General features: G+C 53.1%; 2 protein-coding genes across 3 annotated transcripts in view; one reads left to right on the top strand and one right to left on the bottom strand.

The window, feature by feature from the left end:
* Window positions 1-1,731: 1,731 nt before the first annotated feature.
* Window positions 1,732-6,633, bottom strand: Sox8 (SRY-box transcription factor 8). Its single transcript, XM_021637111.2, has 3 exons — window positions 6,038-6,633; window positions 4,649-4,878; window positions 1,732-3,963 (listed from the first exon to the last, which is right to left on the bottom strand). The coding sequence occupies exons 1-3, from the start codon at window positions 6,448-6,450 to the stop codon at window positions 3,215-3,217; spliced, it is 1,392 nt and encodes a 463-aa protein (XP_021492786.1). The 5' UTR covers window positions 6,451-6,633; the 3' UTR covers window positions 1,732-3,214.
* Window positions 6,634-14,780: 8,147 nt separating this feature from the next.
* Lmf1 (lipase maturation factor 1) overlaps window positions 14,781-23,520 on the top strand; it is an 80,868-nt gene continuing 72,128 nt past the window's right edge. For both annotated transcript variants that reach the window (XM_060363962.1, XM_060363961.1), the window contains exon 1: window positions 14,781-14,980. The gene's annotated coding sequence lies outside the window, so the exon portion shown is untranslated. The remainder of the gene's footprint in view (window positions 14,981-23,520) is intronic.

Below are 23,520 nucleotides of genomic sequence, written 5' to 3'. Positions count from 1 at the left end.
TGACACCGCCCTAAGGAGATGAGCGGATAATAGAGGGGGCTTTTTCCAGGCTCTGAGATGCTGGGGCGGACAGGACCATTGCTCCCTTTCTGCTGAACAGGGCATTCCGTTCCACTGAGGTCAGAGCCAACATTGTTTTGGGTAAGGATACGAAAATGAGGAACTTTCTGCCAGTCTGCCCCTGATATGGGCTTATGGGAAGGGTGCTTTCTGGAAGAACTAGACTCTTAAGCTTGGACTCAGGGCAAAGCTGGCCATGGCAATATTTTCAGATGGACGCTCTCAAAAGATGCCACACAGTCTCTTCCTAGGAGCCAGCCCTACAGTACTCCTCCCTCCCCAAACTGTCCACCCCAACCCCAGCCTCAGTGCAGTACTGGGGGCCTCCCAGAACCCAGAACCTGGCCTTGGGTTCTGCCTCTGAGGACTGAGAGTACCAATGGGAAGCCATCAGCTGGGCTAGCCCCAGGAATTTAGATGGAAGGAGGCAGGCGGGTACAAATTACAGGGCACACACAAGGGAAGAGGTGGGGGTGAGCTAGCCAGGACACCGGTGCCCCAGTTCACGATGCTCAGACACAAGGAGGCTCTCAGGAAGCAACACCTGGAATCAGGGCTGGTTGGCAGGGCAGAAGGACCCGGGCCCCGGGAGTTAACACTCAGGAGGCTTGCCAAGTCTCAACAGAACTGGCAGGGCCACCCGGCCCTTGGGAACCTGGCAAGCCCCAAAGCTAATCCCAACCCAGCAGCAGGGCCTCACAGCTTTGTCAGCGAGCCGGGCGCCTGGGGTTCTTCTTGGTCTGGGGTGTCAATGAGAGAACTCTGGGGGCCATATGGGTTCAGACAACCCTTGGCTGGATGCAGGACTGGCAGGGCTGGGTCCACATTGGCGGCAGGCTGTGAAGGCATCAGCCACCCGTGAACCTGGTATCCCGGCACCACCTTCAGAATCCCCCACACCTGGAAGCTTGGCATGGCCAGACCTTACGAGCTCTTCTAAATTCAGGTGACTTGTCTTGGGAATGGTGTTGGCAGGCTCCAGAGTCAGGCTTCCCAAAGTGGAGCAAGGGAAGTAGTTATGCTCTCACACATTGGGGTTCCCAAGAGGCATGGCTCCCTTCCACCCCCAGACCGAGGCTCAAGTCTGCATAGCTGGGATGCAGCCGGCCCTGGCAGCCCCAACTAGCCACATGCACCCAGGAGGCTTGGCAAGGGCCCCTATTTGCTGTCTCTCCTCACAACCGTTTTCTCCCTAGAAACTTTCCTGCGAGCAGACAATCCTGCCAGGCTCTCTTGGAATGGTCTTTCTCTGCTCCCAGGCTGGCTCTGAGCCAGGACTCCCTGCCCCCCTCCCAAAAAAATGCCCATCAGCTTGAGACACACTGCATAGCCACCCAGATACCAGCCTCGATTCACCCGGGAGGAAAACATGGCTTGGAATGGCCCATCTGGACCTGCGTTTGTCTGCTTAGGAGCAACCCCCCAAATGAGGACACCAGACAAGCCTAAAGGCTTGTTTAAACTCAGATCAAACGATGGTGACGGGTGTCTGGCCGCCTCCTCAAGGTGAAGTGAAGTCCCTGCCTTGGGGAGTCTGAGCGGTCTCTGCATCCCCTCACAGTGGCCTGCTCAAGGCAGCTGGAACCAGACTCAGCAGACTCTCACCCATCTCTGCTAGGAACCTTCACGAAAGAACCCCCAAGCTTGAGAGAAGTAATACACAAAACATGCTCCGAGTAGATAAAAAGCAGTTTGTTTGTTTTTTTTTTTTTTTTAAATTTTATCAAATCAATCTGTACAAAAGTTAGCATTGCTTGGTCAGAGAGTAGCGAAACACAGCAGGCCAAGGACAGCAAATGTCTTTCTGAATTCAACGCCCAAAAAAAAAAAAAAAGATTGCATAAAAATGAGTTTGCTGTGGTTCCCACCCCCACCCCCAGAAGGAGATATGCTAAAAGAAAAAAAAAAAAAAAAAAAAAGACAGGGGTTTTTTTCCTCTTAAAAAAAAAAGTAGGAAAAGTAGAAAAATTAAAAAGAAGCAAACTTCTCAGATGTGATTAAATGTACAAAGTCTCCAAGGCACAAGTTTCCGTGAAGTAGCCGGTAATGCGCTCAGCACAGCGAAGCAGGCAGTGAGGCAGACGTTACTAACTAGGAACCTAGGCAGGTTAGTGGAGGAGGCTTTCCTTTCACAGCTTGGTAAGTAGTGCCTGGTGCCAAAGAGCCAAGATTCTCGTGTTTCTGCAGCTGCCAGCTCGCAGGGGATTCTGTCTTCTACCAGTTGGCACCACCGAGGCCAGAGATGATACTCCTGCCTTCCAATGCCCGACCTGCTGCTGGTGTTGGGCATTTTGCTCTAACCAGATCCCAAGAGGTAAATCATTTCCTCCTGTGCCTGGGGCTGGGGGGGCTTCAGGACCATCTGAAGGCCGAGGGAAGAGATGCCATGGGTGCCGAGCCACCTCCCTCCTGCCCTTTACAAAACGAACTTCCCCGGCTTTCATTTTGTCTTAAATTCTACTCTTTGCACAAATTACTTCATTAATTAAAGATAAAATAACACAGAACATAAATACGTCTTCAACAGCTTTCAAAACAGACATGTTTAAGCCTTAAAATAAAAATTACAAAAAAAACAAAAATAAAAATAAAAGTAAAAGCACAAGAAGTGTTCATCTCAGCCAGACCTTGCTGGGAAGAACTGTGGTCATGAGAAACCCCTCCATCTCACATCGGTCCCGAGAGGTGCCCGCATGGCTGTTTCGGCGGGCATCCACAGATGTGCTCTCACGCTTTCACCATGGGAACAACATCCTTCAATCCCAGGGAGTTCTTGGCTAGGCTGGTAAGAACCTGAGCGCCCCCCCTCCTTTGTCTTTTAGCTGTAGCCATCTTCTCATTTGCTGAGATGCAAAATCCAGGAGCTGGTGCACACTTATCCAAACCGGAGAGCAGCAGAACGGCTGTTTTGGAAATCACCAGTCACCTCAGAAAGAGAAGAGGAGGAAAAGAGAGCTCTGTCCCCTGGCAGAAGTTTGGATATCCAGAGGCAAAGGGACACGGGGTGACGAAGCCCGGCTTCCTGCAGATTCAGCAGGCACTTGACGGAGTGAGGCCATGCTGGCTGCCTCCATGCTCCGAGTACGCTTCTCGAAGATCTCAAAGACCTGGCTGTATACCTCGTGGACACTGAGACCTCCAGGATGCAGCGGCCTCAGGGCCGGGTCAGGGTGGTGTACACAGGCTGGTCCCAATTGCTGCTGGGGCTGTGCGCAGGTGGCATGGAGAGCCCGTTGAGCAGTGGGGAGGTGTAGGGCCGGCGGGATGAGTGAAAGTAAGGGTACTGGTAGAGGCTTGGAGGGTAGCCAGGGTAGGGGCTGTAGTAGCTGGAAGCCTGCAGGTCAGTGTAGTCACACTGTGCACTGGCAAAGGAGCTGGCAGCGGTGGCGGAGGCAGCCGTGGTGACACTGGCCTGGGCACTGTAGGAGCTGTAGTCGGCACGGCCAGGTGAGCCATGTGACTGATCACTGTAGTGGCTTGGGCTCAGCTGCTCTGTCTTGATATGTGGCCGAAGGGGTCCTGCCTCTGTGGGTGAGGCTGAGGCCGAGGGAGCTCCCTTGTGGGCCCACACTGGGGATGCCCCTATGCCAGTTGCCCCGGAGTGGGAGTAGGAGGTGCCCCCATAGGAGCCAGAGGCAGTGGCCTGGCTGGGCTCTGTGGGCAGGGCTGAGTGGCCATTGAGGGGTAAGTACTGGTCAAATTCGTGGACATCGAAGGTGTCCATGTTACTGATAACCTCACTACTGAGCTCGGAGATGTCCACGTTGCTGAAGTCGATGTTCTGGCGCCCGCTGTCCACCAGGCGGCGCCCTTCCAGCCTTAGCTCTTGCTTGCTTCCGCTGCTGGCCTGGTGCAGGTCTGTCTTGGGGGTGGTGGGTGGGGTGGGCGGTCCATGGGTCTGGCCTGAGGAAGAAAGTATATTGCAAGGATGAATGCCCCTTTCTGTGGGACCAGGGTGGAGCCGGTGGGTGACACCAGGAAACCTGGTAACTACCACAGGTACGAATCAACGGCTTTTTGTTTCCTTACTGTGCCAGAAATTCTTGCAAACTCAGACCTAGCCCTCACTTACTGGCTGAGAAAATTCCGTTAAGCTGTGCTGTGGGAAGACCCAAGGCCCCTCCCTGAAGACCTGGGTGGGGGGATGGAAGGTGGCCAGCCGGCCCCACCAGAACTAGCATTAATGGGGCACTCTTGGAATGCTTGGCCCTGGGCACAGGACCAAGGTGAACCCACACAACCCCGTTCTTCCCCATCACAGCCGAGTAAACGGAAGCTCACTGCCTGCCTCCAGCTTCGCTGCTGGGACCCCACCCACCATTCTGATTCTGAAGCCGGGGCTGTTGACCCATGCTGCTGTCACCGAAGAGTGGAGGCAGGCTGTGAGTGAGCCTCACTAAAGAAACTCATCTCCAGAACGTGGGATGGGGCTACGCAACCCCCCCCCCTTTTCATGCATCAGAGATAGCAACATCCAGAGGCATTTTTTTGTAAGGGACCAGGGAAGGTCTGGTCCTCTGCAGACTGCCAACCCTGCAGGGAAGACCTTCCTACCCACTCCAGGCCAGCTATGGGTTCCGCAGCCCACCTGTGTGGTCGCTGTGGTGGTGCGTATCACTGAGCACTGCATCAGCTTTATACATGGGACCACCAGGGTGGTGGCCCAGTTCAGAGCTAGAGTCCGAGTCACTCCGGCCAGTCTTCACACTCTTTCTTCGTCGTGGCTGGTATTTGTAATCTGGGTGGTCTTTCTTGTGTTGGACACGGAGCCTCTCGGCCTCCTCCACGAAAGGACGCTTCTCACTTTCACTCAGCAAGCTGCAGAGAACACAGCAGGGCAAGGATGGCCACAGAGCTCCAGGGTTGCCAAGGGCCCAGACAGTACACACATACACTGCTGTAGGAGTTGGCCTGGAGTCAGACAGCAGGGGCACAGAATAGGGAGCAGGAGAGACCAGGATATCTGCCTTCCCTCTGAGAATCCTGGCACCACCAGGGCAGAGCCCAATAGGCCTGTGTGGTGAAGAATGGTCTTTACAGTCCAAGGAAGAAGAAAGACCCCAGCTCTCCATCTTTCCTGAGGTATCCCTTTCCAACCTCATTTGCTCATCCATGCCACCGCCCTCAAGGAGGAAGGCAGGACCCACTGAAAACTACACTTCGACAAAGACAAGGTTTCCTGGGAGCCAGCTGACTCAGGGCAGCTGGGTTTGCTGTCCAAGCTTGCAGTGGTAAAGGCAAAAATCCAGGAGACTGTCCTTTGAGCGTGCGCGGGCACACAGGCGCACGCGCGCGCGCACACACACACACACACACACACACACACACACACAACCTAAGACTCTCTCGACCTTGCACCTCAGCTTGCAGGCTGGACAGCCTGGCTGTCCTGCTCAGCCCAACGTTACTAACACACACTGTTTCAAACTCAAGGAGAGGCAGCTTGGGAGGTTGGGCTGTGTGAGGAACTTGGGTGCCGCTGTCTCCTTCAATAATGCCTGCCTTTCTCATGCCAAAGTGCCCACCAAGCATCTGCCACCCCCACCCCCACACTCCCACTCTTTCTTTCCTTAATCCCAGGTTGGTGTGGCCTGGGAGAAGTACCTGGGGGTACTTTGGACTCCTCGGGGCTATCCCGTAGTCCCAGCTTTTGCCCAGGACAAAGCAAGCTTGATGCCTGTTCCTAAGCCTGCAGGCCGTTGTGGGCCACTCAAAGCTGGGATCCCCAGCTCTGCAGTTCTCAGCAGGATATCCCAGGAGAGGAGACAAGGCCGGAGGGTCACACTCCAGGCACTGTCCTCCGTCCATCTCCAAGGCCCCACACCTGGTGTCTGGTCTCTGTTGACCAGGAGGTGTTTTCCACCAGATCCACTCCGGAACCAGCCCAGGGACACAGCCCAAGCTTGGACACGACGCCACCCCCTTCAGCCCCCAGGCTCCCCTCCTCAGCCAGAGTGTCAAGAGTCCCCCCACTCACCGCCACAGCTTGCCCAGGGTCTTGCTGAGTTCTGCGTTATGGAGATGCGGGTACTGGTCCGCCAGCTTGCGGCGCGCCGCCTGCGCCCACACCATGAAGGCGTTCATGGGCCGCTTCACGTGTGGCTTGGCCTTGAGCGTGCCGCCACCGCCGCCGCGCACCGGCATAGGCACCAGGCTCCAGTCATAGCCCTTAAGCACCTGCGACACCGCATCGCGGATGCAGGCTGGGAAGCGTTCATCTGCTGCCTCAGCAGTATCCCCTCGGCCGCCGCCCCCCGTGCGGCCCAGGCCCTCCGATCCCGCGGGCGACGGCGGCGCGTCGGAGTCTGAATCCTCCACGTGTGACATGGAGCTAGCGGTACCAGACGGGCTGCAGGGCGGCTGGGCGCGGGCCTCACTCATGTCCAGCATCGGGGCCACGCGCGGAGGGGCGCTCAGTGGGGATGGACGCAGGGGTCGCGCCCGGTCACGCTGTGGACGGACGTGCTGGAATCCGAGGCTGCCACGCAGGACCCAATCTTTGTCTTCGCCGCAGGCGACCAGCCGCCGCTCCTCCGCAGCTGCAGCTCGGTCTCAGTTCTGGGACCCGCAACAAGTTTCTTAAAACCATGGCCGAAACTCCGCCCCTCTCGGCCCGGGTTGGCAGGCGCGCCCTCCCAGGGGCGGAGTCTAGACGCCCCGCCCCTAACCCAAGGAAGCCTCCGGACCCCGTCCCTCCCTCCGCACCACGTGGGCCAGGCGCCCCGCAGCCTGATCCCGCGACTGAGGCAAGGTCAGAAGGCTAAGGGTGACTAACTGCCCAGTGCCCGGTTCTCTGAAGCGTAGCTCGACTTTCGGGCGATAGGCGAAGATGCCAATCCACAGGGCTCCCGAACCCCAACCTCCCTCCACGGTGGGGCTCCACTCCGCTATTGCTACCTAATCTGGGTTCTGCCCGCAGGGTGGCGCAATCGCAAGGAGGCACCAGGTGACCCTGGTGTCTCGCGCACCTAGGTGAGCTGGAGGACCCCGGGACCAGACAGAGGTGGGAGGGCGGGGGCGCTGGGCGGGGCTGCTCTGGCCCGGGCCGCAGAGTCCCTGGGGCGGTCAGGCGGATGGCGGGGCCGGACGCGGGGGCCCGGGTCCTTCCGGGTATGACCTGCGCCGGGGGCGCGGAGGCCCTGGCAGGCGGGCCTGGGTGGTCTGGCGGAGGCGGAGGCCACGCTGGGCCGCTTCTTCTCAGCGCCTGGAGAGGAGGAGGAGAGTGCTCAGGGTCGGAGAGGGGACACTTCTCCCGAGGACAGCGCCAAGCCGGGACTCCGAGCCGCGCCCGAGGTCGCCCCCGCGAGTTGGCTCCCGGCCCGGAGGTCTCCAAGGGCAGCTAGATTCTCTCGCCAAACTAATGGAGGCGGTGTACCTGGCATCCTAAGCTCGTCGGGGTAGCGTGGAGCTGCGCGAGAGCCAGGTGACCCCAAAGGAGGCCGCCTGTTTCCCAGGCCGTTGGAGGTGGCAGCAAGAAAGAATTGTGGCCCCTGAGGATCCTCAACTCCAGCCACGGCCTGAGTGGTACCCTAAACCTCCAGGTCTGAGATCCCAACCTCCAGTCAGGCTTTGCCTGAAGACCTGGAAAGGGCCAGTACTGTGCAATGGTGACTGTACGACAGCTACAGCTCTTGACAGGAAGAAAGAGGTCCAAGTCCCTGCCAGCTGCTGAGGGGACAGCTAAGGGAGAGAAACTACCTTAGTTGTGACCTTATTCTAGTTCTGCTGTGTGTGTGTGTGTGTGTGTTTTGAGTGGGTGGAGAGCTGGCTGCCATTGTCTGCTGAACTCTACCCTTATTTTAACTGTCACCTAAGAAGAAAGACCCTTTCTTGTGCCACTGCAGTGGCTGTCGTTTCCCTTGGGGAATCTCTCCACCCAGGGTCCCACCTCTTGGAAAGGAAGTGTCTTGAGAGGCATAAAGACCCCTGCTGTCTAGTGCACTGTCATGGCGCCATCCATACCAGCAGAAGAAGTCTGCTCTGCTGGCAGAGCTGAGGATGCAGACCAGGCCCACACCATCCCTCTCAGTGTCCTGCGGCTAAGACCTTGGGTCCCAGCGCTCTGTGCCTCCGTAGACCCAGGCCCTCTGGACTGTAGGTCTTAATAGTATAGGCCACTCTGGGCTGTCAGGAGTGGATCCAGCCCTGACCAGTACAATTATTGGCACACAAGTGGTACCCTGAGCTCTTCCAGGCTCTGTGTTCAAAATTGAGCCCAGTACAATCTGTGGGCACACAGGTGATGTTCCACACCTATGCCAGGATCATTGTTGGGTCATATTGAAAGACCAGCACATCCTTCAGGTCTTTAGACTCCTTTCAAGCTGACTAGTTCACATCCTTAGACAGACATGGCGCTAAGGCTCCCAGAAAGAAAGCTCTTCAGGGTTGATACACATGCTCCCTAGGACTGATCAAACACAGTGTTATGCCAGGGTCTCCTCAGACCAAACCATCAGGATCCTGTTCCATAGTCCCTGGCCTGGAGTTCCTAGGGTTGAGAGCAGGGAGGCAACTAGTCCTTCCTTGAGATGCAACCAGCAGGGAAGAAGACTTTCAGAAGGGTGGTCCCAGAAACCTCGAGGATGTGATGGTTCAGCTGAGATCTGAAGCTTGCTGCTTCTACGAGAGGGGGAAAGAGTCGCAGTGCCTGTGGGTGACATCATATGCAAAGGCCTGCAGCCCCAAATAACACAGGGCATTTGATACTACAGGAATCTACAGTTCTTTAAAACTTGAGTGGAAACTATCAGAACCGCCTCTCAGTTTACCTTGTGGGCCACTGGACCTTGTCCAGGTGTGGACTAGTTCCTCCTTCTCTTGGCTTTTTCTTCCTGCCCCCACCCGCCTCCTTGGCTGGTGCTAGTTTTGCTTGAGTCTGCATGACCTTCCCCTGGCCCCGGACTTCCCCATTATCACGTGGGTTTTTCAGGTCTAGAGTGGGGATTTCATTGGCTGAACTCTGTCCAGATGCCCATCCCTGGACCAGTGGCCTTGCGGCCTGGGGAAGGGTAATCAAAAGGGTCTGGGACTCTCAGGTTGCCTAGCTTGTCCCCAGCCTGTTTCTCCCTGAGTCATGTCAGGCAGGGCATCCCAGAACAGCTGTGGAGGTTTTCAATGGCTGAGGTTGGTCTGTGAGAAACAAGATGTGGAACCAGCAAAGAGTGAATTCAGAGTAAGGATCTGGTAGACGGGCGCCCTGCCCGCTGGGTTCCCAGAGGCAGGAAAGGGGCTCAGTGGCTCTATTTGTCGCTCCTAGGAGGCTGGCCTCCCAGTAACATAGTCAGGGTACCAGGCCAAGCATTCTGCCTCCCACCCCATCTCAATTCAGCGATCTCAGGGATGCTGTCAGAGCTGGCTGCAGTGGACACTGCAGTTGGGATCAGAGCTCATCCCTCAAAGGAACTGTCACCTATAGGGGAGGTGCTGGTGTCGGTACCCGCCCATCTCTGCTGTCCCATGCTCCATCACTCAGACCTACGGGAGCAGCTTTCCTGCCATACCACGCCTGCAGCCTGCTCCTGTGTCACGCCATGCTATGTGGTGTGTGTCCAGCATGCCTCTGGCTCCAGGGGCAGGGTGAACATGCTAGCCCAGCAGCAACTTGGGTGTTTGTTGCCCCTTAAGAGGCACACTGCTTTGGGAGTGACCCTGGTGACAGCAGGGTGCCAGACTGTTCTCAGTTTGAAAGGATTCTGGAAAGGGGCTGTATTTAATCCATGCAGTGGAGTCCAGCACTTATCCTCTGCAATGTGACAAGTGTGTGCAGGAGCCAGAGATGTGTCGGGACCAGCTCTGCTTCCATTGCTCTGCGCAGTTCCCTCTGGTGCTCTTGGGTTCCTAAATTTCAAGCTGGGCCCCATCCTTCACTCTGTCAGGGCCCTGGGTGGAGCGGACTTCCAACAGTATGCAGTGGCTCATGGTACTTCCTCCCTGACATCGGACACGTGGTGTTTTTGAAGCCAAGGCTATCCTCAGTAGGGTCCTTGGAGCTCTTAAGCAGCTTTTCCTGGGTGGAAGTGAACTCCGTGCAGCTCTCAACAAAGGTACCGGCATCTGTTCCTGGGATGGCGAAGTCTGGCGATGGAGGGTCACCATGGCCTAAGCTGGACTTCGAAAGGCTCATTCTGACACTAGACACCTGGATCTCCAGCCCCATGCCTGGTACCCATCTGGCCACCACACCACCCTAACTCTGGTCTTTCCCCACTTCCTACCGCATGCCAGAATCCTATGGGTGTTGAGCTCCCCAGAAGTGAGGCACAAGGCAGAGAGCAGACACCGACGGGGACCCACTCAGAAACTCGTGGGCCACTTGATTTCTGTGTCCAGCCTCCCGAGCTCCACTTTTCAGACCCAGCAAGGCTTCCTTCTCAATCCATGGTGTCTGCAGCTGCAACTTTCCTAAGCAGAACCCTGTTTCCAAATTAAGCAGTAAGGCCAACAGTGACTTAGAATAAAAATGTCACAAATAGCCCCAACAGCCCAGACCTCCTCTGCCATGATTGAAGGTTACAGACACCTACCAGTACCCAGGATAAATTAAACACACCAATAAATGGCTTTTTGCTGTCTGGCCTGCATTTACTCCCTTGGATATGGTATGGGAGGTTTAAGTTAGAGCCCAGCAGGCCATACACTGTTGTTTGGGGCTGTTTGTTATGCAGCATTGGTGGGGTACTTGGTGGCTGACCTAGTGACAATATGGCTCTGTGGACAGAGTGGAGCCCGTAGGCCTCTGGGTCCTGACCTCTGGGGTGGGACTTTCCAAGAATCCTTTCAGTTCAGAACGCAGCTCACAGGCGTGTTCTGCTGCAGGGCTCTACCCCAGACATTTTACTCCCGTTCTACCTTAAGTCACAGCTGCCGCTGGGACTCACAAGGCTTCATCTCCGTGAGGTGCAGGGGGAGCTGAGGGTGCGGCAGAAGAGGACAGTAGCCAAGAGAACAGCCGCTCCTCAGTCACAGCTTCAGTCCAGCCAGCAAATGGCATGACACCTGCTCACCGCCACACCTGCTGGTCTCTGATGGTTTTGGCCACTGGACAGTCGGGGGCGACCAGCCCAATTGACCACTCTTCTAGGAGAAGGCAACAGATGTGGATCACGGCCCCCCTTCACAAGCAGACTTCCAGACATGAAGAATTGGGGTAAATGAAGGGTGCACGATTATATTCAGCCCGAGCTAGGTTCTTGGGGAGCCAGAGACAGCTGTGGCTGCATGTCAGGGACAATAGCCCCAAGACAGTGGGGGACTGCTGGGCTGGGGTGCCTGGGGACAGCTGGACGAGGTGCTGACAGGGAGCTCATTCCTCTGTGAAGCCGTTCCGCAGCTGCTGGGAGAGCTGCCAGCTAGCAGGCAGCATGCCCTGTCCTCATACCCATCTCAGCCACTGTGCTGGAGGCTTCAGGCAGCTGGGGCACGGGACCCAACTAGGAATGGGTGAGCCCCGGGCCTCCAGCGACACCAGCCGGGTCCTGAGATGGAAGTCCCTCTTGAGACCACCTCCTCCTCACTTTCCTTTCCTTTTTTGGAGCTCTCTGCCAGAGGCCCCAGGGTCTCTCCTCTTAGTTCCCTCTGGCCTGCCAGTTTGACTGTTTCTGTAGTTTTTGGCTAAAAGTAATGTTTAGAAGCCTGCTTCATATAGGTGGCCTCTGAGGGGACAGGAGCAAACCTCAGGGACCTCCTGTGGCCCCCTCCCGTACATGAGCCTTCAGCTGCTTAGCTCTGTCTAGTTTTGCTTTGTGAACCACAGCTGAACGTAGACCAAGGAGCTCAACTGCCAGGTGTTCAACACTCAGACAAATGTGGTATAAGCCACAACTAACTCTGTCCAGCAGGAGCAAAACCTTCCTTCAAGTGATTGTGAAACATTCCACTTAAGGGACTTGTTCATTCATGGGTTTTGTTTGCCTTTTTTTTTTTTTTTTTTAGTTGTGGTGAAGCCAGGTTTGGTGATACACATCTGTAATCCCAATACTTGCAAGACAACACAAAGGCCGGAGTATGGTTTCAAGTTCAAGGCCAGCCCTAGCTATATTAAAAAAATAAAAATAAAGTGAGCCATGCATGGTGGCTTACACCTTTATCCCAGCACTCAGAGAGGCAGAGGCAGGCGGATCTCTGTGAGTTTGAGGCCAGACTGGTCCACAAAGTGAGTCTAGGACAACTAAGGCTACACGGAGAAATCCTGTCTTGAAAAACAAAACAGAAACAACAAAAAGGTGAAATTCATATAAACCTAAGAACTCAGCAGCATATAGGATATCAGCATTGTCCTGTGTTTATCTAGTTTCAAAGCATTCTGGAAGGAAGCTCCGTATCCCCTTCTTTCTCCCTCACCCTGCAAAACCACGGAGCTGTCTTTCCTAATGGACGTGCCTGCCTCTTTTGCAAGATTCCCTACAATGCATCTGGCTTGTCTCAGCTCAAAGTTTTAGGGTTCATCCACACTGAAGCATGTTCAGCCTCATTTCTTTTTAGGGGTGAATAACACACCAGTGCTGTTTAAGCTAGCTCAGACTTGCCGTGATCCTCCTGCCTCAGCACCACCAGCATTAGGGGATCACAGGTGTGCACCATCATACCCAGCTTCTCAATGTACTTCTTATTAAATTCAGGCAGAAACGGGCAAGAACACTATCTTCTTCTTGGCTCAGCTCTGCCCTGTGTAACCTGCTTGAAAGCCAGTTCCAGATGGCATCCCAGGAAGGCAGGCCAGGGCCAAGAAACTCGAGCCACTAAGGGAACTGCACGAGTTCCCTGCAGACCCTTCTGATGGTCTTGCCCGCCGTGGGCAAACCCAGAGAAGGAGCCTAGAGCTGAGTCCCAGCCCCAGCTGGAGCGCTGGATGCTGGAACAAGAGGCCCATTTTATGCTCTGTACAATGCCTCATTGTGCCCTTCTGCAGGGAGGACAATGTTACCACCGCAAGGGGAAGCTGAGGACAAAGGGCCCTTTGTGAGGATGGTCCCCACCTGAGCAACAGCACCCAGGGTCACACCTGATGGTGGAGCAGTTCTCCCTCCCCTTCCATCCCCTGCACAGCTCTGGCTTCCAGAAATAACCTGGGGAAGTTGTGCGGACTTGAGCTGCCCTCTCCAAACATCTCTGCTGGCCCATCCCATGCCTGGTACATGCCAGCGAGAAGGAGAGGCAGGGGTGAGGGTTCCTATTGAAGGCCCTGGATGCAGGATACACAGGTGTAAATGTTCCTTCAGTCTGTAAATGCTGACCTGTGGGAGGCAGGGGAAGTATTTGTATTATCCATTGCAACATCTGTGGTGGGGCATACTTCACAGCTGGGCTCCCAAGGGAGTGTTTCTAAAGAAAAAGAAAAGGAGACTTGGGCTCGAGAGATGGCTCAGCGGTTAAAAGCACTGTCTGCAATTCCAGAGGTCCTGAGTTCAATTCCCGGCAACCACATGGTAGCTCACAACCATCTATAATGTAAACTGATGCCCTCTTCTGGCGTGCAGATAGAGCATTCATATACATAAAATAAATAAATAAATCTTAAAGAAAAATAAAAGGAAACTTACAAAAAAAAAAAACAAAACCCATCCAAAACACTTTATAGGATGTATTTATGTGCTGGTACTCCAGTATCAGGGAGCCTGGAGTCTGGGAAGAGTCCCAACATCCTTACCCATGAAAGGCTCACTGTGGGTGTGGAGGCATAAACACAAACAGGTTTGTTTGACCGTGCAAGCATTGGTAATTTATATGTCAAACCAGCAAGAGGAAAAAAGGAGATACTAACGACAAATTGTTAAAAAAAAAAACAAAAACAAAAACAACAACAAAAAAAAAAAACAGAATTCACAGAAGGACAAGATGTTTAATGCATGAAAGGCTCTGGACGATGAATGAAGAAAACACTGCCACTATACCAGTTCCAGAGAGCCCTGTAGTTTGCCTTATAACCCCTAGGGCTGCTGATGTCCGCGCCCCGCACAGTCCTTTTCTCCTCTGCTGCAGAGTAACTCTCCAGTGTCATTTGCATGCAGTGACTGGATGGTCCCTAACATGGGGGGAAAAAAAGTTGCTACCAAGCATGTGGCCTATAATACTAGCACCAAGGAAAAGCAGAGCATGAGGACTGTCCGTTGTCATCCTGGACGATATAGTTCAAGGCCAGGTTAAACTACTAAAAATAAAATGTAAAAGCAGAGTTTCAGGCTTATCTCCTCGGGCCACTGGTGGGTAAATTCTTCCCCTCTGAGTCCTTGATGGCCGGCTGGCCCCAAGCACAGCTTGAGTACGGTTCCAGATCCTCATAGGAGTGCCACCTGTATACTGAGATCTTTGGGGCCCACAGACAAGATTTAGGTAAGATAGGAAGCTGGCCGATTTGGGTTTTTTTTGTTTTTTGTTTTTTGTTTTTGTTTTGTTTTGTTTTTTCCTGCCAATTGTCCTAAAGCGTGCTCCGCGCCTTCCTGGGCGGCAGGCAGATGAGGACTGGCGGATGAGGACCCAGCTCTGCCACTGCCACAAGTCTGGCCTTCCATGCTCCAGAATGAGGGATCGCACCAGGGCTGGCTCCTTCTCATTGCTTTCACTTGGCTCCTGACTCTGCATCTACTGAAGCCACCACGGCGACGCCCACTGCTAGGGAAGACTGTCCAGAGAGGGCGTGCAGCGTGAGCGTAGGTTACCAAAGGCTAAGCTCTTGGTCCAGGAGAGGGCGTGTGGGCGGGGCCTCCGCGCGCACCGCCCTCTGTGCGCACGCGCCCAGACAGCCTGGTAATGGCTGCGCCCGAAGGGTCGCTGCGAAAACGGAAGGTCGGAGATGCGGATCAGGGTCCAGCGTCGCCACCCGCTCCGGCTGGAGATCCTGGGGCCTCTCCAGCTCGGCTGCGCACGGGCACCTTCTGGCTGACCAGGGTCGTGCTCCTGCAGGCCCTCGCTTTCATTTACTGTGAGTGTCCAGTGGGAGCGGGCTGTGGCCGGTATCCTGTGACCTGGTCCCAACCCTTGCTCGCTTCCGGACTCCCGCTAGCCCTTCTGCATGCTTCCAGGACCCTGCACCAGAAGCATTCTGCCCTTCTGTGAGCTCCGGGACCCCGCCCTCTCACCTCCTACTCCGTGGCTGCCTAAATTTTTGTCAGGTCCCTCGGCGTGTTCGTGGGACCCTACCCGACCCTTGCCTCTCCAGAGCGACATTTGGCACAGTAAGAGGCGAAGGTGTAGCCTGTACACTCCCTCTGTGCGCTCCCTGGGAGTGGCCATCTAATTCTGTTCCGAAGGCCTAGGGGAGTTGAGGGTCTTTAGCCTGTAACTCAGACCTAGCCACGCCAGTGTCGCCTTCTGTCAGCCTCCCCTGCCACTGGACCCGGACGTGATGCAGCAGCTCCAACCTGGTCAGATTGGAAGGGCGCATGGCAGAGAGACCAAGGGTCTAGCCGGATTCATTGGCAGGCTAGAAGTGAGTGTGCACCTGTTCCCAAGGCTCGGCCAGGTCAGCTCTGGAAGGACTCCCGGGTTCTGCCTAACTTCTGGTTCTGCAGATCATGACGGTCCACTGCAGCATCCCACAGCTACCTGAGCCTAGAGTCCTTAGGAGCCTCCTTCATTTCAGGAAGAGCAGAACTGAGGGTCTGGTGGTCGTGCTGATGTTCCCCTGCCCTGTAGTTTTTGATTTTTGTTGTTTGTTTTTCGAGACAGGGTTTCTCTGTGTGGCCCTGGCTGCCCCGGAACTTGCTCTGTAGACCAGCCTGGCCTTAAACTCACAGAGATCTGCCTGCCTCTGCCTCCAGAATGCTGGGATCAGAGGAAGTGGTCCAGCAGATGTCATATAGGGCCAGCTCTGGTCAACTCACTATATGTGAAGCCTGAACCCCCAGCTGTGGCTGAGATCCTGTCCTACCCACCCTGGGCTTGGCCTGCCTCTGGTTCCAAATTTTCACCCTGATTCCTGATACCTATGCCCTGTGACTATGTGAACACTGGTGGATATGGCCCAGCCTTTTAGTAAGGATGGCAAAACTGAATGGAAAATAATCCCCAAGGCCCAGGGCAGGACTGGGCTGGATGGCGATGCTTGACAGGCCAGTTCCCTGCCAGGCTTGTGCATGGTGCGCATTAGGCCTTTTCGGAAAGAATCATCTCAGGCTTTAGGCTATATCCATGTGGGTCTCCTGTGGAGGAGTCAGGCTCATATGGGTTTTTGTGGGACAGGCTGACCACTTTCTGGTGCTGAGGAGAACTGGAGTTCTTAACCAAATAGTCCCTCTGGGGTTATCTGCCTGGGTCTCCACTCATTCTCTCTAAAGCTGGTGGGGGAAAAAAAAATACCCAGACTTGTGTTGTTTTATCCCACACAATACTAAGGGATCATGGGAAGTTGGAAGTTGGTAGTTGGCGCTGGCACACTCAGCAAGTTGAATAGAGTCTTCAAGACTGATAAAATTGGAAAGCACAGTGGCACCTTGATGGATTTGTGCTGAGGACATTTTGCAGCTGGACTCAGAGGCTCTCAGGTGAGCAGTGCTTTGCCTTCGGTCAGTACAGGGGCTAGAGTTTCAGCTTAAGGCAAAAGGCTATGAGCGTCTGGCTGGGGCAGATATTTCTAGCAGCTGTTCAGCATGAGGTAGACACTTTTTATTTATTTATTTTTTTAGGTTTTCCATCTTTCTGTGTCATGGTTGGTATGGTTGCGATGACCCTGGGCAAGCAGCAGCCCCAAATGTAGTTTCTTCTAAAAACTTCTGGATCTCATTGGATTACGAGTTATACTCCGAGGTCCCTTCAAAGTGGCAGGCTATCCAGAAATTTCACCTGCGACTTGAATTGGCAGTGCTTCTACTATGGAAAGACTTCTAATTAAATACAGCCAGGCGCTTTCTGAGATTTCCTCCTCTTAGGAGAGCAGGATCTACAGGTCTTTCCTTACCACATTGTATCAAAAGCACCTGCTGCCTGTAATCCCTGCACTTGAAAAGCAGAGGCAGAGAGTCTGGAGTTTGAGCCCAACCTGAGCTACATAGTAGCAAGACCCTGTCAAAGGTAGATACAGATACAAGGTTTGTTGAAGGTGTTGGTCAGAAAACCATGTGGATGAGTAATAGCTCTGTGTGGCCTGTCAGTGATGCCTCAAAACCAGACCCAGAGGCTGTTAGCACAGGCTTGTGCACTCCACCTGGTGTTGTTTGACTCCTTTCACAGCGTGTGTGTGTGTGTGTGTGTGTGTGTGTGTGTGTGTGTGTGTGTGTGTGCGCGTGTGTGTGCGCGCGCGCACATGGCAAGGGTAAGCCCAACGCAGGGCAGGTGTGCATAACTCCATCTCCCAGTGTGGCTGCAACAAGGAAGCCGTGGAAGCTGAGGCTTGCCGGTACTTGAGAGCCGTTTTCCCGTAGGGACTGCCCCAGCCACTTGAAGTAAAGATTCACTTGTCACCCTGATATGTGGCCTCCAGTCCCTGGGGGTACTCACCCTGTTGAACAGGCCACTAATGTGTCAACCGCCATGCACCTCCTTCATGCATCCCAGCGTACGTGTGTCCGGTGACGTCATCGTCACCCACGTGGGAGAGAATGCATTCAGTGTTTGGCTTAGTGAGCAGCTCTGAGTGACAGGCCCTTGGCTTCAGCTCTGCCCTCTATTTACTACTCCCAGGGCCTAGGTATTTGGTACACCAGGCTTGCTCCTGGACAGTGTCTTTCTTGAACCGCAAGGAACACCCAGGAGGTTGAGACTGGAGAGGGGACACTGGGCAACTGACGAGATCATCTGTTGCCGCTGTCCCGAAGCACTGGGTTCTGGACTTGAGTATTCATGGACAGGACTTCCCCGCCTCAACTGTGAGACTGTAGTGTCTGGGGCATGGGGCGGTGCTTGTTCTTGTCAGCCTGTTGACTCCCCAAGTATGCTGAGGAAACTGACAGCAGATACCATACTCGAAACCCTGACCCTGGTGTAGGCCCCAAGAATTGGTCATATGTGTTCCTTGTAGTAGCTTGGTAGACTTTCCTCATTTTTCATATGATCCAGTTGAACTCTTGGCTGAGGAGAGAGAACGGAAGGTGCCCTTGATAGCCTGTCCTCTTGGTTCTGAGCATCCATGGGCTGAGCATGTTTCCACTTCTGGGCAGCACAGGCCCCAAGTCGGGCTCCTCCTGCCCTACTTTGTGCTTACAAGGTAGATACCATCCTCTGTACCCGACACTGAGGGGAAGGTGCTTGGGCCTGTAGGGCTACAGTCAGCAAGAGCAGCACAAGATGGCACCTTTTGGGGTGCTTCTGCATTATAGCACGATGTCTGAAAGGGAGAGAAAAGAGGTAGCTCGTTTTTAGCTCTCTCTTTCTGTGTGTGTGTGTGTGTGTGTGTGTGCATGAAGCATATGTGCACATGTTGCAAATTGAACCCAGGGTCTCACAAAGGCATGTTTCCCCCTGGGAGATCTTTGCAGGCCCTCCCTAAGGGATCTGGGTTTTCTTCTTTGGGAGCTGGGCATGTCTGAGGTGATTGGTTCTGCTCCGAGGCCTGGGACACTTGAAGTGTTCTTTCTCCTCCCTCTCAGCCAGTCAATGAGTTGACAATGACACGGCCTTTCCTCTTTTTGCAAGCCCACTTATTGCCACCGTTTCCTGGTAAGTAAGTTGATTTCCTGTGCTGCCTGCCTTGGGGCCACTTTCTGACCGAGGTGAACCGGGGAGACCAGTCTCTTTTCTTTCCTCTGCACCGCACTTTGAATGTCAGTTCTCAGGAAAGGGCATCCAGTGCTGTAGCCTCATAGCTGAGGGCTTTGCATGGAAAGCCGTGTGCATAGCGGGGTGAGGATGGGTGAGCTGGTTGAGAGGTACCCTCCCCATCCCTCTGCCTGCAGAGGTGCCTGTGTAGTGATACGGGTCTCATACTTACATGTGCACCCAGCACAAGCTTTCCTGCTCTCCCAGAAGAAACTGGTGATGCCTATGTGGCTATGGACTGTGGGCATCTTCTGAGAGGCAGTGGCAGGTGGACATGGACCCATCTGCTTGGTGGTGAAGGCAGAGACATGGGAAGCCTTGTGCTGGGGCTCTAGGAGCTCCCATAGCCACCTGGGATAGAGGATCCGGGGCCCAACTCGCAACTAACTGGTGGCTGTCTTGGAAGACCATTGACTCAGCCAGTCAACACACGCTGGAGTCACCAAAGCCCAGTCCCCACCCGGGGAGCCTATAGCATCAGGTCTTTTGCCTGCTGATCTTTTGGTGGCCTAGTTGGTGTCTTCCAGACTTTCCCGTGGTTGTGACCACATGGAGCAGTTGCAGCCACATGTTCTGTAGGACATACCTCAAGTTGGGTCTGTCCATGCCTGCTGCTGGTTATACTCCAGATGACAGGTTTGGGTAAGATTCCTCTCCCCCTGAGGAGTTTTCCTGTCACACTCACCTGGCACCCACACTGTCCTGCGTCATCTGGTTAAAGTGTTCTCTGCCAGGCATGTATGCCTGCTGGTCTCTTAGTTTTCACCTGAGGGGAAGAGGGACCCCATCCCAGGTTACTCAGAGAGCTTTCTGCGGTGACTACATGGGAGTTCCTCGGGAGGAAGATGTGTGTCTTCAGAGTCTTCGCTGAATGAGTGCGTTGGTGAGCGCTCCCGTCTTCTTTATAGCTGTCTGTGCTCCTGAACAATTGGTGCCCTTTGACGATCTCAGCTGTAGTCACTGGCAGTTGTCCCTTTGCACATGCCACAACCCTCTCTTGGGCCTTTCCGTTGCCAGGGTGTCTCCTCATTTTCTAGCTTACAGGTCTGGGGCTCCCCGGTGTCCTGCTGAGCTCTGGGGTCAGCCACTTCTCCAAGATGCCCCACAGAAGAAAGCCCAGGCTGGCTGTTTCATCCCTTCGGCAGCCTTCATGGTGGGCAGAGCTGGTTTCCATGTCACCAGGTCCCCGTGTGCACAGGGGCTCACCTGTGTCTCCATGCCAGTGCACTAAGCGGAGTGCTAGACTCTGTTTGGCACAGAGGCCATGCTTAGCCTCGGCTCTAGCACCGGAGGCTGCGTGCTCTCCTTGTTGACTCTGCTCACTGAGTGTGCTCACTTAGCCACCTGGGAATGGAGCCAGCCAGAGCGCCACCCTGGCATCGCTCCCTTGTCCTTGTCACCGAAGACATCTAACCACTTCTCCGTCAGGAAGGTCGTGTCACACATGTGTTAGGGAGTTGGCCGTACTGGCCACAGTCTGCACCCCTACTGGCTTGCCCCAGCATCCTGGTTGGGTTAGTTTCTGTTTTTGTTGTTTTGGCATTTGTGGGTTAGTCTTGTGGGTGCTGTCACTCCAGCACTGTACCGGGAAACTCCCCTAGTGGAGATGGGCTACCGCTCCATCCCCACCCCCAAGCCGATTTCTGCCTCTGTCAGTGGCTCTGCCTTTCCCAGGATGCCTTGGTAAGCAGATCCTTACATCTGCAGTCAGGGTAGGGACTCTCTCTCTCTCTCTATATATATATATATATATATTTATTTATTTTTTATTATTATTATTACTTCACATCATGTAGCCAATCACACTCACTTCCCAGATCTCCCAGGTCCACCTACTACCCTCATGACCTTTCATGTACCACCAGCCTCCCAAAAAAAAGAAGAAAAAGAAAAAAACCAAGTCAAATTTGTGTTGCCCATATACTCACTAGTACATGGTCAGACTCCCAGTGTCCAGCCCCTTAAAGAAAACTGAGTCCTCCTGCACCCACAGCCCCTATCAGAAGCCACTGTGGAGAGCTATGCTTCAGCATCCTTATCACAACCTTTGAGGGTTCTTTTCCACGGCTTTCTGTCTAGGCTGTTTGGGAGTGCGAAAAGTGGGGTGCGGGGAGGGTTGTCACGGGAGCCTCCTGTGTCCCGCTTCCTTCACTCTTCACTGAGCAAGTTGTATTTACTGTTTACCCATGCTGTAGCTCCTGCATTTTTAGCAACTGTATGAATAGGGTGGTTTATTACCACCTTGAGAGGCATCCTGATTGTGTCCAGTTTTCAGTAATTACTAACAAACCTCTCTGAACATGTTGCAGAGGTTTTATATGAGCATAAGTCTCCCTTTCACTTGGGTGGAAACCCAGTCATATCTGGTGGTGGTACAGGCTCCATCCATCTTTGTTTAGCTGCACAGGACCCTTCGTACCTTTCAGAATAGGTGCTGTTACTTTGCACTTTCTCTGCACATGTGATCAACAATAGTGTAGTTTAGGAGCCTCCAAGACACTTGTACTGCCAGTTTTTTTTTTTTTTTTTTTCCAGATTTGGGCCTTTTGGCTGGTTGGTTGATTGAGAGACTGTTTCACGTTTCCCTGGCTGGCCTTGAACTTGCTATTATATAGCTGGGGATGACCTTGAATTGCTGGTCTTCCTGCCTTTATCTCCCAAGTGCCAAGATTACAAGCGTACACCACCATGCCCAGAGCCCCACTGCTTCTACTGGCACTCCCCAGTGATGGAACGGCGCGTACTTTCCTGTGTTTGCCATTTGTGCTTGTGTGTGGCAGACAGTCTCAGTACCTCTTCACGTCTTTTACCCCCTCTTGGGATTTCTTACTGCTGTATTTTAGGAGTTCTTTGATGCAAATCCTTTATCAGACACGTGGTTTGCGACGCTTCCCTCCAGCCAGTGCCTATCTTTTCGTTTTCCTTTGCAAATTTAAAGATGGTCCTGGGTATAGATGAAGGTGCGTTTTGATCAGTCTCGGGGTTTGAAAGTGCATACCCCATGGTGGTGGCTCTGGTAAGTGCCCTCTGCTAAGTTGTCTTTTAGTGAACGGCACCGTGATAGCATCAGTGAGCTGACTGTGTGGGTAAGAAGCTAGAGCGATGGAGTGGGGCTAATCCAGACTTTCCACTAGGTTCCATATGTTAACGGTCTTCCAACACTGCCACGTGAAGAATAAGCCTGCATCCAAGGAATCTTGGGAGCAAGCCACATCCAAACTGTAGTTGGTCTGCCTGGAGCCATTGATCAGATTTCCTCAACATAGTGTCTTTGCAACTTTGTGACTCTGTGTGCATCTACTGCTGGCTCCTCTCCTCCTCCTCCTCCTTCCTCTCCCCATCCTTTTTTTTTTCCCATCTCCTCCATTCTCCTCTTCCTCCTTCTCCTTTTTTATTGTTGTCATCATCATCATCATTGTCTTCATCCTCCTCCTCCTCCCTCCTTCCTTCTTCCTCCTCCTCCCTCCAATTTTCCTTATCTTGATTAGTGTAGATTTGAATACTGAGTCCTGGAGTTGATTATGTTGGTTGCCACAACTCTATTTCTTTTATAATTACATTAGCTCTTCTGTTTCCTTTCCTTTTTATATATGCTATTAGACTCAGCTTGTCAAAATCTACAGAAAAACTCACTTTCTTTCTTCTTTCTTTCTTTCTTTCTTTCTTTCTTTCTTTCCTTTCTCTGTCTTATAGTTTTCCACAAATGGAACTATCTTCTATTTTATTTTGTTAGATTTGTATTTGTACTATTTCCACTTGTTTTTATACTTTTGAAGAGATTGTTTTTGTTTTTATCAAGACAGAGTTTCTCTGTGTAGCCTTGGCTGTCCTGGAACTCACAGAGATCTGCCAGCCTCTGCCTCTCGAGTGCTGGGTTTAAATGCACCACCACAGGCTGGCTTTTTTTTTTTTTTTTCAAACTTGATGAATTGCTCATTGATTGTTTGGCTTTTCTGTTCTGACCTTGTATCCCATCCCACAATCTTGATAAATTCACTTATTAGTTCTAAAAGTTGCCATTTTGTCTTTGTAGGTTCTTTGGAATTTTTTACATAGACCATCTTTTGCTAATAAAGACATTTCTTTCTTTCCTGTCTGCATGACTTTTATTTCTCTCCTTGTTCCTTTTCTCTCTCTTGGTTCTATCTCCCCCACACACACACTAGGCACATGTAGCATGGACACCCCAAAGAAGTAAAAGTGCCCTGTAGAGGGGGAGGAGCATAGAAATAGACTCAGAGTTTGAGTTGGTCTATCACAATTTCGTAAGTAGCAGAGGCAGCTGGCCCTTGGGAGCAGTGCTATTGATGGCACCAAGTGACTAGAACATTCCACGATGGCTAATGCCAAGCGCTCACCTAGCCCGGCACAGGCTTAAATAAGCAAGGTCAGTTTGCTTGCTTGCACATCCCGTGAGAGCAGACATAGTACACTTATGTACATACAGCTTGCCTTTTCCAGGCTGTGTTCCGGAAGCCCCCAGGATCCTGCGTGTGTGTAGCTTAAGTACTTGGTTAGTTACTTTTCCATTGTTGTGATGAAACACTGTGACCAAGGCAACTTACAGAAGGAAGAGTTTGTTTTGGGTTATAGTTACAGAGGGATAAGACTCCACTGTGGTGGTGGGTGACAGCACAGGATAAGCATGGCAGCAGGGACAAGAAGATGAGAGGCCACATTTTCTTTTTCTTTATTCCTCCCCTCAATTAATTAATTAATTTACTTTACATCCTGATCGGAACTTCCCCTCCTCCTCTCCTTCCAGTCCCT

Source organism: Meriones unguiculatus, chromosome 11, assembly GCF_030254825.1.
Source record: "Meriones unguiculatus strain TT.TT164.6M chromosome 11, Bangor_MerUng_6.1, whole genome shotgun sequence".
NCBI lineage: Eukaryota > Metazoa > Chordata > Mammalia > Rodentia > Muridae > Meriones > Meriones unguiculatus.
The sequence above is the reverse complement of the archived record's forward strand: the minus strand, read 5'-3'. Positions and strand labels throughout refer to the sequence as shown.